The sequence below is a fragment of the Mesitornis unicolor genome, unplaced genomic scaffold, assembly GCF_000695765.1.
Source record: "Mesitornis unicolor isolate BGI_N332 unplaced genomic scaffold, ASM69576v1 scaffold22104, whole genome shotgun sequence".
Taxonomy (NCBI): domain Eukaryota; kingdom Metazoa; phylum Chordata; class Aves; order Mesitornithiformes; family Mesitornithidae; genus Mesitornis; species Mesitornis unicolor.
The window spans coordinates 50581-68751 of NW_010178576.1; the positions used below are offsets into that span (position 1 = coordinate 50581).

The following is an 18171-nucleotide window of genomic DNA, read 5'->3' on the forward strand; positions in this document are numbered from 1 at the left end:
GATGAATCATGATGAAAGACAAACATTACCTCATGGGCTGAGTCCGCAGAGCTGTCTTCAAGTCTTCAACTATTTTATTTTTCATTTCTGTTTCTTCTTCATCGAAGGCATATAGAGTTTGCATCTGTTCAGAAAAGAAGATGACAATGAGAAAAGCTTGGGCTGCCTGGAAGCTAAGAGACAGGCTGGCTATTATGAAAAACAACGATCCCATCAACCCACGCAGAGGTGCCTGCCGACCTCTCACCAGGAAAGCAGCGCCTCAGCTACAAAACTGAATCCAGATGAGGCTGCTCATGTGGACTGGCAGCAACATACCACTTTGCCACACTGGCTAAAATAGGGTTCTCAGATTACTCCCCAAAAATCATACTTGCCAGCATGCCCTCAGAAAACTGTACCTAATTTGGAACAGGGATCTGCTGTGGTGATCTATGGATATGTGAGGCAAAGTTTGTAGGGAGAGGTAATATCTTCTATTAGACTGACATGGCTGGAGGGATTTGGAAGAGGGGGGAAGAAAAAAAGAAAAAAAAACAGATGTGTGTCAGGTTTCAAAGCATAAAAGCTTTTTCTTCAAGTGACTAAACAGCCTGCAAGTACCCTGAATTACAGTTTGTGTACGTAGAAGCTTAAATTTTCCCCCCCACCCAAAATATATGACCTGGTTTAAGATACTGATTTTCCCTATACACTTTGCCCTTGCTCATTAGAAATATTTACTGTAAAAAGCTAAAGCATCATAAAATCCCTGTTATTGTTTTTTAATGAGTAAACTGAGGCACATGGAGAATAGATTTTCCCCCATTATGCAGCTTGAGATAACTAGAGCTTACAGACAACTGGAACTGAAGATGCTATGGGTCACTGTAAATTCAAGCGAGAGACAATGAGTGGAATACACATGAAAAATAAGGTTCTCAAAGTCAAACAACGCTATTAAAAAAGGTGGTATATAAGGAAATCAAGGTTCAAGATCTACAGTCAGCAACACTGGAACCTTGTATGTGAAAAGCAAGACTGCAGTGCCCATCACATATACCATTCAGCCTCAGAAATTCAACGTATGACTTTAAAAAGTCAAGCTTCAGTGCTGGAAATTCTTAGTCTATAGCTATGTCTTCTTAGTCACTTTAATTGTAAAACAGAGGATAAATGCCTCTTACTGGCAGGACTTCTGGGGGATATCTCTCAGAGGTATCTGGAAAGCAGCTCTGAACCCCTTCTCAAATGAATAACCTGATTAAATTAGCATCATCTATCAGGGATCTGATATTATACACCTCTCTGTGGTGGAATCTGAGTAGCTACAATTATGGCCCATTACAGCAAAATATTTAAGTCTTTACTATTTAGCAAGCACCAAAGAAAACCTTCCTCTCACTGGAACTTCCTTTAACCCCTCCCCCACGCCTGCCACCACCACCACCCAAACACCTCACTTCCCTTGGAAGTGCTCCCATGTTGCTTGCTTTTGCAAACCATGTGGTGCCAACACATGTCGGATCCTAAGGGTGGTCATTTGGCTCCATGCCCTTGCTGTCTTATGCTGAACAGCTGGCACAGGGAGATGTGTTTAACTCTAGGGGTCCTCCCTCTGATCCACGCTAAAGTCAAATTCACTCAGTAAAAGAGCAAGCTATTTCCTGCCTTAATGGAATGACAGAGCGCTACTGATGGAAAATGAGCTGATGACGTTTTATCTTTTGCCAGCATCCCCTGACAGCCAGAAACATAAACTGAAATGTCTAAGCCAAGCCATATATGATCCCCCTCTTCGAAAAATAAACAGAAATCCTGAACAGGCATTATGGAATCTCAGTGGCAGAGTCCTGGGGTGTGATCTGGGGCTTGATTTGTATTTTCTTGGGTGACAGCCCATCTGGTCATCTTTCCTTTGGCCCATACATGCTCCTTTGAATGGCTCCTATTCCTCTAGTGTCTTAATTTCTCCTATTGGTCGGGGGGGAAAGCAAATGGATGGTAGGAAGGTGCTCAACAGTATTTCGTTCAGAGTGAAAAAGGCCCATTCCCAAATGAAACAAAGACAAATAATCCTGCCTTTAAAACAGAGGGTGATTATAGAAAACCCCTTTTCTAAAGCTGCAGGCAGCCAAAAGCCCTTCATTTCTCACTCCCGTGCATGGCTAGAAACTCAAATCATCATGCCCTCTCTAAAGATAGACTGGTCACGTGTTCCCATTATGAAAGAGCTTTCTCAGCAAGAGTTACAGAAAACATAACTGTTCCTGGGAGACAGAGGGGAGGGAACTGTCATTACTTGAGGCTGGATTTCATTAACGTAGCAGACTGATGAATCGCTTTCCTGAACGACAAACTGCACTCGAGGACTAACATCTGCTGTGATGAGTTTGCAGCTAGTTACTCTCAGTTAACCAAGCATATTAGGAAGAGGAAGCAAAATAATGACAGCTCCGTATCTGGTCTCTAAAGGTGGTATACATAAGGCTCCTTTTTTTACAAGCACATTTTGCATATTTAAAGTTTTTCAAACTAAGTTCATAACCCATGAAAGTATAGCATCTAGTTATTTGATTTGCCCTTTCAAAAAAAAAATGCATGAATGGGTGGGAAAAAAAATCATTCACACAGAATTTTATGTATAAAGTTCAGGCAGTCAAAGAAATTACTTTTGAAAATTTGGCTCCATTTAAGATGAAACATTTTAGTTTTATTAAAAGCACAGATCAATTCCCACACCTTATCCTAGTGGCTAATCATTTCCCTAAATTGCTGTGAAGAAAAATATGGAACCATAATGACAGTACTTGTGAGAAAGAAAAAAGGGCAAAAGAAAAAAGGTCACGAACTAGCAGCAGCAATACTGTATGATGGCCTAGTTTTACGTAACAGTCTCACACTAATGAAATAAAAAAAAGAAATAAAGAATAAAGAGTGAAAAAACAACCTGGATATTTTGATTTCTCATTTCAGTTCAAGCTCTTTCTTTAGATTTTATCTAAAATCACAACTAACAAAGTGTTATCGCTATTGAAATCACTTTCAGTTCATAAACAAATAGAATTAAAATGAAAATCAAAATTTTATAAAAAAATGTTGTATTGCATGCCTTCTATAACATACCTGGACAATACTACTTTAAAACATTTCTTCAAAGAAAAGTCAGTTGAAATTCAAGGTGCACCACATCACTAAAAGAAGGCATTGCATTAAGGATGAACTAAGGGAATAGACTATAAATCATAAACTATGACTAGATGTAATTTTTGAAAACCTGAACATTTAAGTAAATAAGTTTAAAGTAATATAGATGTTACTTAACACAGATGAAGGAGAGGGTTGTCATCCACCTGCTAAATTCTGCTGAAAGATATTTATTTTTAATGTCCTGTGAAGCTGCTGTACTCAAATGCTTTCTGAATCAAGGAAAAGAGCCTGGTTACAGCTGTATTTATTAATGTTGACCCTTGTCTCATACTCTTGACCAAGTCATTTCTCCAGAAAAGCTGGATTTGCAACTACTGTTCACCTGAAAGCCTCTCTGTGGAAATGCATACACAGCTAAGCTCAAAAAAAGCAATGTGGTGCTGTTAGAAGTTTTCCTTCCCAGTAAAAGGAGGGCTGTGTTTATTTGTGCTGCCAAGCAGACAGTATCATGGGGTGAGGTGGGCCGGAGGAGCACAGTGAGGTTTCTTTACATGTGATATTAACAGGGCAGCTGCTGCATTTTTAAGAGAAGAAGGTTTGTGTGTTGATGAATCAGAAGATGACAATGACCTTGATAATGGAAATGGTCTCTGACTGTGGACATGCAACCTGTATTATTTATAGCATATAGACATCAGAGGACTGTGTAAATTTGGAGGCTCCTCTTTCTAAATTAGACATTATTAGCAGCTGTTCCTTTCTCTTAAGGACTCGTCTAGGAGATACACTACCAATTACCTACTTGGCCCCTTTGTTTCTGTGAGGCTACCTGAAGGATGAGACAGTCCCTCCACAGGAATTGCACACCACAGAGTAGTAAAGAGATCCAGCTCTACTGTCATGCGCTCTTGTGAGAACTGGGTTTTAAAAACTATTACAATCTCAAAAGTCACAACAACAGAAACAATTGAGCAGAACTGTGCCTAGAATGTGTGGCTTTTTGAACTGGATCAGGAATCTGTGACCTAAAGTGCTTCCTAACGTAGTTGTCTAAGGTTACAAGTAGGGAATGTCAAACATGTCAGGAATCAACACATTGTTCTCAAGCATAATCCATGAGGGGCAGATACGATGGCTAACACTGCAGAGGGTCTTCTGAGAAAATGATCCTTGAGCCAAGGGACCTTGGCCTGTTGAAGTCCATAGAAAGATACTTATATCAGCAGGATAAAGGTGACATTTCCGTTTTGTCAGCAGGTAGGAAGCACGTTTTTGCCAAGCTAATTCATTAAAAAAAAAATCTTAATAGTTCAACAAAAGAATATAGATAAATATGTGAAAGCCACATGTAAAAAGATTCTTATGCAGTTAATTCACAGGAGATGCAAAGATTAAATTTTTTTAAAAAAACAGGACTTAAAGCATTTTAAACTAACACTTCTGTGACTATTGCTACCATTTCAACTCTAATACTTCTTGCAGTATTTATAATTAAGATATTGCAATACCTGATAGTGCCCAAGAGACACAAACTGAAATAGACCAGACAGTGTCAGGCAACAACTTGAAACATGTTTTTCTTTCACCACTTCTGAGCCAACTCCACTTGGATACAGTTTAAAAAAAAAGTAAAAAACTCACCACTAAATTTAGGACTGAAATTATAAGGGACCCAAAATAACCGTTTGGATGTTAGGAATCTCAGAGGTCTAAATAATAATGAATAGAACATGTCTTTTAAAATGTGTTGGAGCTGGTTCTCAGCTGTATTACTCCAGTTTTCCGCTGATACAATTCCTGTGAAATAAAGTCAGCTAAGCTTCACCTGCCTAAAAGTGAAGCAACAAAGCGGTAAATCAGAAGCAGGGGTTTTAACCCCATTGTGTCTTCTTAACACTTCAAGCATAAGAGCCAATCATGAGGCTTGAAGCCAAATAAAAGGTTATCAATCATTCAGTACTGAGGCACGCAAACAATATTACGGGGTCTGGTGTTTATTGGTGCTCTTAAAACTTGTTTAAAATTAGAAACATAGGCCAAAATATAGCCTCATTCCATGGAACTGCTCCAGATTTACAATAGTGGTGTGTACGTACTCCAGGTTTACATCAAGATAATTTAAAGACTAATCCAAAAGTCACTGATATCAATGGAAAAACTTTCAGTAGATTCAAGAGGTCTTGGATCAAATCCTACCAGAAGTATTTGGCTCAGTGACATTGCAAGGTTTTTTCTTTTCCTTAATGGCCCTTGTAGAGCAAATTTGTTCAGTCAGGAAATCAAAGCATAGTGCCATGCCAGTCACAAAAACTCTATCTCTTTTCTCAAAACAAGCCCATATTCTTTCTGTTTCATTACTCTGCCCCAAGAAAATCTGGCATGAAGGAAGGTGATAATTTTGTTTCTTCATGACTCACACTAGAAAGCAGCTTTTCTTCTATCCTCTTACACTGAGTTATGATAACTTTTAAATCTTGATTCTTGAGAAATGCATCAGTATTGACACATTTAGCATCAATTAAGGCATAATTTTTATGAAATTATTTTGTAGCTCATAAACTATGATACAAAAGGTGCAAAGAAGACTTTAAAAATCAATCATAAAAGCATAAGTAAACAAATAAGGTGTGCTTCCTAACATGCTAGAAACATAATTCTGTCGTCACTTCTGCACAACTGCCAAAAAGTGCTGAGTAGACATTGAACATAATTAACTGGAGGCAAAATTTGACTATAAAATCATAGAATCATAGACAGTAGAATCATTTGGTTAAAAAAGACTCTTAAGATCATCGAGCCCAACCATAACCTGTCCACTACTAAACTATGTCCCTAAGCACCTCATCTATCAATTTTTTAAATACCTCCAGCACTACCCTGGGCAGCCCATTCCAGTGCCTGATAACCCTTTCAGTGAAGACATTTTTCCTAATATCTAATCTAAACCTTCCCTAGCACAACGTGAGGTCACTTCCTCTCATCGTATCGCTTGTTACTTGGGAGAAGAGACCAACCTCCACCGCACTACAACCTCCTTTCAGGTTGGTTGTAAAGAGTGATAAGGTCTCCCCTCAGCATCTTCTCCAGGCTAAACAGCCTCAGTTCCCTCAGCAGATCCTTATAAGACTTGTGCTCCAGACCCATCATCCGCTTTCTTGTCCTTCTCTGGAAACACTGTCAATGTCCTTCTTGTAGCGAGGGGCTCAAACCTGAACACAGTATTAGAGATGTGGACTCACCAGGGCCAAGTACAGGAGAAAGATCACTTCCCTGGTCCTGCTGGTCACACTATTTCTGATACAAGCCAGGATGCCATTGGCCTTCTGGGCCACTGGAGCACACTGCTGGCTAACAGTCAGTCGGCTGTTGACCAGTACAACCAGATCCCTCTCTACCAAGCTGCTTTCCAGCCACTCATCCCCAAGCCTGTAGCATTCCATGGGGTTGTTCGAAATATAAGATCTACCATATCATAGGAGATGAGTGGACACTATCTGCAGGTGTTCTGCTAGTGGTCAGCTCCACTGGATGCTTAGAGGAAGAGACATACTATACAGCTATTGAGCAAGGACAATTAAAGATGTTCCTCTATTTATCTGCTCAAATATAAGAAGATATTATCTTACATAAACAGCTACCTTAACTCTGGTGTTATTTTGTAGATTACTTAGAAATCAACCTGAAACCATACAACAAAACAAAACTTTATTAGGTTTTACTAGCTGCTTTTCTGATTCATCAAATATACTCTTGTTCTTCTCTTCTGAAGGGCTAAATAGGAGCCTTGGTTCCCTCTTGTTCATGATTTCATATAATCCTCACAGGATGCTATTAAGACTCCTCTTGAAGAACTGAATTATTTCACCTCTACTTGGCCCAAATGACACACAGGTCTCCAAAAATGCTAACTGCAGTTAGCAGTTTGATGGAAAAAGATACTTTCAATTGTCACTGCTTCAGTCTGTCTAGCCCTGCCAAGACACAAGTATGAGTGTGTGCATATGCTGAAAGCTAGCTTTATATTAACATTCCTCAAAATTTCCAAAATAGGGGTCATAGCTGAACTACCTTTGTGCTCCAACAACACTCAAGAGCATGACAGTCTCTTCAGGATCATTATAGTTTACTAGAGTTTAAAGCCAGCTGGCACACAGCCATTTTTTTCCCTTCTTTTCAGGACCAGTGCCAATGTGCAGAGATCTAAGGATCAAAGCCATATGTTGGGATAGGCTTCACAGCTGGCATGTAAACAATTTTAAATTATCAATCGCATTACTCCAGCTCTGAATTTTCATTTCAAAATCTAATTGGATCTCCTTCAGTGCTCACTATTGTAGAAATAAAAATTGGAAATGCTTATGGTGCTTTCTAATCTATTCTTCTGCTAGAGCAGGGCTCTTTCTTAGTACTTTCTTAGTCTACTTTTAGAAGTCCTATTTTAAAGTAGTCATGCATTTGGGCTAACATTCTTCTCCTTTCAGGACTTCTTCCTAAAGAAACACATCTATATCGCAGGAAATCTTCCCTGCTTTGCAGAAGAGGTAACTTACTGCTGCCATGGAATTGATGCGGTCAATGTAGTAATCTGGCCAGCTGGTAGCAAGCTTATTAGGATCTTCTTGTTCCTGAAACAGAAAGTTAAACAAGGTTACACAAGGAGCCTCTGCAGGATAAAACAGGACTGTAGAACCACTTGGGACTCTTCACTTCACTGTTCTTTATGGTGGCATCTCCCCCATATTCTTGTATAACACACATAGATGTATGGCATTTATTACAAATATTTCTGAAAGTGTAATGTTACACTGTCACCATGGTCTGTCAGATAAAAAGGATCCTCTTCATCTAAGGTTATTAAACACAGAATAATAACATTTGATGGAGACACAGTTATCTTTGGCATCTAAGCAGCAAACCTCAGTCACTTAAACATGCTATGCTTCCAAGTAAAAGGATAGCAAATTTGCAGATAAGAGTTTTACATTCTGTAGCTCTATATTGACAGATCTTATAATTTATATTGCCTCTCTACTGCTAGAGTGATGGTGGGATTCACCAACATAGGAGTTTAACATCTGCTATGGAGGAAAAAAAGCCAAAACAAAACAACAAGCTAGTGAAGGAGTCTGAAAAGAAGTCAAAAGACCATCCCATTTTGACATGATAAACCAAAAGGAGCCTTAGACTGGACATTAGGAAGCACTTCTTTACTGAGAGGGTGGTCAAACACTGGAAAAGGCTTTCTAGAAAGGTGGTACATGCCCCAAGCCTGTCAGTGTTGAAGAAGCACTTGGACATTGCCCTTAACAACATGGTTTATCTTACAGTCAGCCCTGAAGTGGTCAGGCAGTTGGAGAAGACAAAACTTGTAGGATTCTGCCAACTGAAATTTCTTTCCTTTTCCTTTTCCTTTTCCTTTTCCTTTTCCTTTTCCTTTTCCTTTTCCTTTTCCTTTTCCTTTTCCTTTTCCTTTTCCTTTTCCTTTTCCTTTTCCTTTTCCTTTTCCTTTTCCTTTTCCTTTTCCTTTTCCTTTTCCTTTTCCTTTTCCTTTTCCTTTTCCTTTTCCTTTTCCTTTTCCTTTTCCTTTTCCTTTTCCTTTTCCTTTTCCTTTTCCTTTTCCTTTTCCTTTTCTTAATATTCTATTTCAGTCTGAACATGAGGAAAAACTTTTTTACCGTAAGGGTGACAGAGCACTGGACCAGGCTGCCCAGAGAGGTTGTGGAGTCTCCTTCTCTGGAGACATTCAAAACCCGCCTGGTTTCCTTTTCCTTTTCCTTTTCCTTTTCCTTTTCCTTTTCCTTTTCCTTTTCCTTTTCCTTTTCCTTTTCCTTTTCCTTTTCCTTTTCCTTTTCCTTTTCCTTTTCCTTTTCCTTTTCCTTTTCCTTTTCCTTTTCCTTTTCCTTTTCTTAATATTCTATTTCAGTCTGAACATGAGGAAAAACTTTTTTACCGTAAGGGTGACAGAGCACTGGACCAGGCTGCCCAGAGAGGTTGTGGAGTCTCCTTCTCTGGAGACATTCAAGACCCGCCTGGACGTGTTCCTGTGCAACCTAGTCTAGGTGATCCTGCTCTGGCAGGGGGATTGGACTGGATGATCTTTCGAGGTCCCTTCCAACTCCTAATATTCCATTCCATTCCATTCCATTCCATTCCATTCCATTCCATTCCAAAGCACAATCTCAGAACATCCAAAGGAACAGAACAGCATCCCCTCAGTTACAGTAGGAGCAGTACTAATCCTTATATCTCTACCTCCCAAATAATCCACTTGAAATCATCTTCACTAGACTAAGCTCAACCAAGCTCAACTTCTAAAAGACCACCTATGCCTACTCAGGAACCAATTCTTTCTTGGTCCTTGGCTGCTCAAGACTTCATACTAATGGGTCTATCTATTTCTAGATAGGTCACCAGCAAAATGAGGATTAGTTTTTCTAGGAGCCTAATCTCTCATTATAAACTACAGATAACACATATTAAGACTCCTAGCATGTGATAAGAGATTGAACCCCTTGACTCATCCTGAGGATGTCTCAGGATGTATGAAAAGTGTGTGGATCTCACCAATGTTGTCTATATGAACGCTTACTTGTACAACAAAAGTTACTCTGGAAGATATACAGAACAATATTAAATGTGTGTGTTTGTCAGAGTACCTCAGCTATTCCAGAACTGTTTGGTTTAGAGATAAGAAATAGCTCTACATGCTCCCTGTGGAGTCACATTCAGAATACATCTTGCTACCTGACAAGTTCCTGCCGGGCTACATACCAATACATGGCAACAATTCTGCACAAACAAAAATTTTCATATTTAAAATTAAAACCAAAATCATTGCTGAGATTTGAATCTTTACTCCCCCTGTCTTTCAACATGTAAACTAAAGGAGTATTCTTCATTTGTGATACCTACAAAACAGCTTAGTCACCATCTAGCAAAGGACTGCAGTACAGACACATCCTAGACAGATCACAACTTTGTATTCAGCCCTTGCATCCAACTGAACAATTAGGAAAAGCAGAAGATTTTTAAAAAACATCATATAGTAGACTACCACTACATGAAAAGTATAGGAAGCTAGCAAAGTGGCAAGAGCTGGCAATTAAATCCACAGTTGCCACACACCCACCACCTCCCGATAAAAAATGATGCAATTAAGAACAGGGTGACCTTTCCCAAATTTAGTGAGAAGTTCTGTTGCTTTTCCTTACTTCCCTTTCCTGGCCACAGTCAGCTGGAATCTGATGGACCAGCCAAATGGCACATTACAGAAATATGCAACTCCCTACCAATAGCCAGTTTGTATTACCACAACATGTGTTATTGTTACATTGCCTTTTGCTGCCCCTTTTCTGTGTAGAATACATAGTGGCAGTCCTAACCCTGACAATGGTTTCACACTCAGCAGACCTTAACCTCCTGTGCAAAACTCAGAATACAACCTTGCTGATGGAAAAATAAATTAAAACATACAGTAGATAAATACAACATTATTTTTATAAGATAATCTTATAATCCCCAAAGAGAACAATAGAGACAGGGAGCTAATCCAGAGGTAATGAAATAAAGTCATTCTGCAGGAAACCAGGTTGAGTCACCAATCTGAAGGGCAAGGTGTGCTCATATGCCCTTCTAATTTTTTTCTCTGCATAGAATTACAAAAGTCCAAGTGACAGCTATAATTGTTTGCACAGTACAGGTGACAAGAAAATTGTCAGAACAGAGAATATGCATGTTGCCTAACTTCTGCCTGCATTCTGAACTCCAAGTAAAGGTACAAACACATGTACATGACTGCCTGGATTCATCCTTTGTATGCCAAAATAAGCTACAATACATTTCTCCTTAAAATTTAAGGAAAAAAAAAAGTATAAATGCTGGAATGCCACAACTAACCTTTCTAGATGTCTAGTTTAGACATGAAGGTTGAAGAGCATCAGAATAGACACACTAAAAAAAAATAAAAATAAAAAAATCAGAATTCTGAATAATTCCTCTCTGAACCCAAAAATTCACTATAAGAATAAAGGATAAGAAGACTCTGATCCCCTAAAGTATATCAGTATATATATATAAGACTCCACAACCTCTCTGGGTAGCCTGTTCCAGTGCTCTATCACCCTTACAGTAAAAAAGTTTTTCCTTATGTTCATATGGAACCTCCTATGCTCCAGCTTGCTCCCACATAGAGATTTTTATCCAGCCCCATGAAATTATTAGGTGGCACGGTGATATTTATAGCAATCACCTGGGCAACATTTTCAAAAGAGAGACAGAAGTTCACCCCTGTAGCATCAGAGCTACTGAAAAAGAACAAATTCGTTGCCCAAATTATGTGAGTTCTGCCCATGGTAAGAAATTGCTGTACCATGTTTCTCTCAGAGAGGGGAAGGTAAGTTGAAAATGGAAAACAATTCAGGGTGTGGGGTGTGTGCATGTGTGGTGGTGGGGGCAACAACAGTGTGCTGGAGTTTGTTGTTTGTTTTGGTTTTAATATCTTCAGGGTTTTGGCCCTCAAATAAAACACCAGAGAAAACTGTAAGTCAACTTGATGACAATGGCAAAACCCTTCCCTTGCTCCAGGAGACACAGAGAAGGAAAAGAAGAAAGCCTATCCAAAAAATGAGGCCCTAAAATACAAAGCCACATAGGTATCAAAAGCTGGAAACAATAACCCATCTGTATAAGGGAAAACATTAGCTGAAGGAATCTATTAAAGCAAAGCCTTCATTTAGCTCCTTGAATAGTGTAAATATTACATTGAAAAACAGACGTCAGCTTGTGGACTTTATAAGGGGCCATATCATTCTTCACTGGAGTAACAACTATGTAACTGCTGTGAAAACAGGATCTTGATACTATACAAGCCTGCAATATAGCCAAGGTATTATATAGGCTTTGACACTAATTTGGATAGGTTCCATGCCTTGGTGGAAAGTGGAACTTATGACTTCATCTCAAATAGGAGTTAATGGAGTTCTGCAAATATTTGGACCATCTGAACCAATCAAAATGAAACAAAATAAAACGAAGAATTGTGTACACAGCTCAGCTGATCCTGAAAGCCTTTTTGTAAATCCCGGGAGACCGATCCATTGGGCAAGCTGTTCTCTAGAGGGCAGAGACCTTTAGTGGCTGCCGTGTCAGTGGGACAAGCATTTGCAATATAAAGCCTGCAATAATGGACATAATCAAGAATTATAGACCACTGCCTTTGTTGAGAAATTTTCTACAAAGAAGTACCGATCACTAGTGTTACAAAAGCCATGTGAAAATGCCAGATATTCATGGCTGAGTGGATTATGAAAATCAAAGACACTGTTTATATGATGGGTGCTTCTTTCCAGATGGTTTCAGTTTTGCAAGGAACAGCACAGTGGAAGCCTGAGCAGTAACCGCCTTCATGTAAGCTCTTCTGTGGCAAGCACTGGGTTTCAGTTTCCACTTTGGTATTTTACTCCTCACCAAATGGAACCCCAAACAATATTGAGCAGTTCTCTAGAGCATGCCCAGAAAATCCAAGCATGTCAAAGTATTAATAAATACATCCACAAACCCAGCAACTTTATAAGGCTTCTTTCTTGCAGATGGAGACAGGGAAACATATACCATAACATGAAAATAAAAATTCATCCAAGAAATCAATGGCAGGTTTAGGAACAGATACAGGTTTGACATTGAATCCAGCATTCTTGTATTTCCATCATCATTTATACCAGACTGTTTTAATGCATTGCAGAGAAGTCCCAACTCCATGGGACCAGCAGGTGTTTGGCACCCTTGGGCGACCAACATGGATTTTGCCACTATCTGCCCACACTCCCCTCTGATACATTGCCAGGGCTGATGACTCATGAAGCATTCTAACATGCAAACTAAAATAATACTTCCTCCTTGAACAGATGATACATCAATAAATACACCATATGTTATGGATGTCGTATGACAAGCATGGCTACTATTCATTGGCAAGGTGATTTCCTTCTCAACTCTGTCCCTTCAGAACTCCAGACAGCTGACCTTACTGCTTTGCTCTGTTCAGAACAGAATGGGAACAAGCCACGCTGCTGGTGCTGTAAAATGTAAGTTTATAATCTTTCTTGGGCAAGGAACCATGATACTATTCATTTGCTGCTCTCTATATCAATAAAAACAGTGTGCAAACATAGCTGAAGAATATGAAATGAGGCTACTGTAATATAGATACCTGTTCCAGCTTGTTCACTGTATCATGTCTGGAGACTGCACGCTCAAGTTCATTCTTGGGTCACAAAGAATTGCATTTTCTTGCAAAAGCCACATTAAGGTTAACATGGTTCCTCCTCTCAACAGCCTGTATACACCATTCTAATACCTCACAGAGCTGAAAGACAGGTTATTTTACCTGGTGTGAAGGCCCAGCATCATCACATACAGTTCAGAAAACATAAATCATGGAGTTCAAGACATTACAAGAAACCAGTAAGTTTTAAGAAAAAGTGAAATATGTTATTTATCATACTGAGTAAGTCCCTGTAGCTATTTTTTTTGTATTTCCCATTAAAAGTCAATGGGAATTTGGATCCTGATTACAAATAAGTAGGGATTTTTCAGTATTTTTTTTTAATGCCAGTTCCCTGAAACTCTAACTTTTACCATGACTTATATCAACTGAGATGAAAGCTTTGCTGGATAAAGATTCCCTGCATTCAGGTGAAGCCCTCCTACACTTTGAGAACAACAGCTTAACTGGTAATATATTCATTTGAGACATGCAGGATTCAGACTCATGTCCATGTTCTCTTTCAAAGTGAGGTGCATGACCCTTGCTCTCCACATGAATATTTTGGCCACTTTAGACAAGATGAGTTGTTTGCTTAGAGGGTGGAAGATGGTTATCACTTGTGCTTCATTACCCACATGCACTACTCTTCTCCTTTCAGATGCTTTTTTCTAAAAAAGACTCAACTTATCACAACATCTACTATTAATGCTGAATAAAACACAATCTTGTAACACTGCACACTGCATTGTCAGAGGTTGTTAAAGAAACTCATGTAGTAGGTTTTTCAGTTTCCCTTTCAGTGAGATCAGCAGAAACAAGGAAAATGGGATGCAGACCATTACACCGTTCCCAGTTACACAGGAAATCTTCAGCACAGCCAAGAACCAATCCACACTGAATTCGTACTGCACTCTCATACAAACCACCATTCTCTCTTTTTTCCACAACTAACCTAATGACTTTTCTTCACTTTAAGGAGAACTTCAGCTTTAAAAGAAACATCTACCTGTTCATTAACACACTGTCCATCCTATTGGCTGTCTCAGTTCGGAGCAGCCAAAGTTGCATAAATAAAAACCACTTTCATTAAAAGACACAAAATGTGTTTGATCTGCTGTGGGATGAAGTACTAATTCAGAACTGGAGCTAAAATAAATCTAAGCTTTTCAGACAGTTTACACCTCCAAAAAAGCCAACCATGACCCAAGAGATGCTAATTTTGAAACAGGACAGACCATAGGACTGAGCCATTCACTAGACAGATGTGGTCACTGCGCCATTTCTCAGACTGCATGACTAGCATTTACACAAATATTCTCAGGGTTTGGGGGAGGGAGCTATATCCAAGCCTTTTAAGCACAATTTATGCAGAGTGAGAAAAACAAACATTACTTCTCTCCCTGGAATTAAGCTATTGATGTGCAGATAATAAACTTTCTGCCACAAAAGCAGTCTACTGTATAACTTATTAAAGGGGAATATTCATAAATTACCAGCTGAAGCATGCAACTGAGGAGTTCTAATCACCTCTCATAAAGGACAGGAATAGTCATACATGCTTCCAATTCACTGGATTATGACACAGGAATATTTTACCTAACAGACCATAGGGTTTTTTCTTCTTCTTTTGTTTGTTTGTTTGTTTCTTCATTTAGCCTGATCTGCTGCCAGGTACTTCATGGACCTAATAATGACCTCTGATGCTGGTTACCAACTGGCCTTTCAAAGGAAAAGTCAAAAACTTCATATTATTATTTATATCACAAAATGTCTTACACCACCAAACTGTGGAACTCACTGCCAGAAAATACAATAAAATCTAAGAGCGTAAAAGTGAAAAAGGGATACATTTATGAAGGATGAGGATCCCTTCTTAGAAATCTTTTCAGAATACTGAGAGAAGAATCAATGCTGCTAGAATTCACCAGTCTTTAGAAAAGTAAAATGGATTGTCAGTCATTTTTGAAAGAAAAAAGGTTGCTGATAAAGACCTGAAGATAAGAATTACTTTTTTCTGAAAACTCAGAAGTCTCAACCACTGATTTTAATGAACTGTATAACTGTAGTGTTTAAACCAACATTAAGTTTTATAATAACCCTGTCTGGAACAACACTTACTATAGATTGCTCATGGAGAGAATCCCATTTTGAAGAAATTTAAATTATAGCAGGGTTGCATAGTACCCTTCTAGTTTTAAGAACCTTTATTCTCTTCTCTTTCCTCTTCTGTTGGCTTTTTATCTTTCTCCTCAATACAGACAGATGTAACCTTGCTGCCAGCACTGACTGCATCAGCCTCCCCTTATCGTTTACAGATTGCACAAGTGTGTGGAGATCCCACCATCACTAGGCACTAATTTATGGGTATAATGCAGTGACCAAGAGGACAACTTGTTCCTATATTTACATAACTACTTAAATGTACAGCTGAGGCCACACTGTATTATCCAGCACCTTCAGCTCTCAGGACAAAGCTTACTTGCCAAATGGAAGTCTGCTGTATGTATTGCTCCTCAATGAATGTTTTACCTTTGTCATGGAAGTTGGTCTCTTGTTGGATATTTCTCCTAACTCTGTTACTGCCTAAATATCATTCAGTCCTATTAACTGAAGTCCATATTCATGTTTAAAACCTCTTATATGCTCTACTTTTCACAAGTCCCAAATCAACCAACTGATATTTTGCAGTTGATAAGTGTGTAATTTAAATAATGAGGTGAGCTGCCAGATAGGCAATTCATTAATTCCCTGCACATCCAATGAAGTTCTTGGGAGCTTACCTTCCCTCAGCCCATTCTGTATACTACTTTTAGAGGTGAAGGGAAATACCCACTATGAAGGATCCTACCAGTGAGGATGTCTGTTCATGACCATTCTACTCAGGGGGTCTTCAGGAGAAGAAAAAACATTTCTCACAGACACAGCCTACTCTCCAGGTGCACGGCTGTGGACTTAGGTTGCACTCCTGAACCACAGCTCTGTCCCCATAAACCTGCAGCAAGCTTGAGGTCAGGGCCAAGGTTGTGCAGTAATTCCCGTGGCAGGCAAAGTCAACAATCTGTCACTATCCTAACAAATCCTAAGCAGCAGCAGCACAACACTCTTTATGTTTTATTAACATCCAAACTCGGCATTGTCCCTACTACTTTTAATTCTGCGTTATGTGAAAGTATTGTGAGTACATTTCCATTCTAGCATTAATCCTGTTCAGCTTACAGTCAACATGCTGTGAATACAGAAAGGGACTTTTTCCTCACCCATCCAGCTTACCTTGTTCCCTTTCCAACAGCACTGCTTTCAGCTCTATCCTTCCCCTACTAGTTATTATGCCATTTGGACTGTCTCCTTTCTCAGTTCCTTTCCTCCTCCTGCCATTCTTTAGGAAATGCGAAAAGCCACAAAACAGCCCAGCCTGTGTAACTGAGCCTGTCTGCCACGTGTCTGCACTGAGTTTATCTTTTTGTCCTACTCTGTTTGTCTCCAGCAAACAACCACTTACAATCTTTCCTAAATACAATCAAGTCACCTACCATTCAAGGCAATCACCCTGCATGTTGCTTGATGATGAGAATGAAACATCACTAACCATGCTCAAAGACTCAACTTAGGACACACCTGCCTAGAGTCAGTACAGCTACCTAGGACATGTCCCTTTGGAAGCACACACAGAATTTATTAATGCCAAACCCTAAAAGGTTTCTCTTCACTGTCCCAATGTTATGGAGAATGTGGGCAACATGTCCTCTGCCTGTTTTTCCAGTGACACCCCTGCTTGCTCCAGTGCACTTTTGCTCTGGGCCCTTTAGTAGGAGGGATGACAGTTAGATGGTGAGAGCAGCCACGTACTTTCAATTTGTCTTCCTTATTTAACTCCAGTTGCTACTGAAAAAAAACAGTAAAGTTAGGAGCTGTTGGCCAGGTGAACAAAAGGATAAGTTAAGAGTGAGAAACCCATTGCCTTTAAATTGCTAAACCAATAACTGAGCATGTCATTCAGTTGCTTTGTCTATCTCTTTCCCATTCCACAAATTCAGGTAAAACTGTTCCCTTTTTCTCAGCCTACATTTCTCTCGCCTATTACATCTGCAAAATGTTTGGGATGCAAGGTGCCTTTCAACAGATGACTGAATATCATGAAAGACAATGTAATTTTTCACCTCAGTTCAGGTGTGTAGCTGAAACTGTCATATCTGACTGTAATGAAAACTAAGCAAGTCTCCAGAACAGTAAAAGGAAACTTCTTCCTTTCTCTTCATTGCTGTCACTAGATCCTGGCAACAATTGTTTACTGTGCTTGTTTCTAAACTTTTCACTGAAAAGAGAGGGAATTCAGCAACTCTTCCTGCTCAGTATTTGCTGGTTTTTGAAAGGCTGGTGAGCATTCTGTGAAACTCAGAATACAGGGAAGAGCGAGCTCTGGTCTGTGCTTAACTTACTTCTTATGTAGTGGAGAAATATGCTAGTTATTTACATATCTTTGGTTTTGCTTATCCACTTAAGACTAATCTGAACTGAAAGAACTGCATTGTATACAGTATATTTTATTATTATTGCATGCCATCAGCAGGACTGACTCATGTTTGAATCGTGGAGTCCCAGAAATTTTGCAAAAGGACAGATAAGGACAGAACTTAATCCAGTGGCAGCAACTAAATCACACAATCACCATTTATACCTACTTCCCATACAGCAGAATTGGATTGCCACCATTATTTTTGTTCTTAAGTACAGCAAATTACACCATCTTAGTAGGATGACAGCTGGATAAATGTTTTCTT

The 18171-nt window shown here is 39.2% G+C and overlaps 1 protein-coding gene across 1 annotated transcript in view; it reads right to left on the reverse strand.

Moving 5' to 3' along the window:
• The window catches only part of DAAM2 (dishevelled associated activator of morphogenesis 2), a gene marked incomplete at its 3' end in the record, with an annotated part of 98363 nt that overhangs the window by 49562 nt on the left and 30630 nt on the right, over positions 1-18171 (reverse strand). Inside the window, exons 3-4 of the mRNA XM_010182510.1 lie at positions 7680-7754; positions 30-124 (exon numbers count right to left, since the gene is read on the reverse strand). Of these exons, the coding sequence (XP_010180812.1) occupies positions 30-124; positions 7680-7754 (170 nt within the window). The remainder of the gene's footprint in view (positions 1-29; positions 125-7679; positions 7755-18171) is intronic.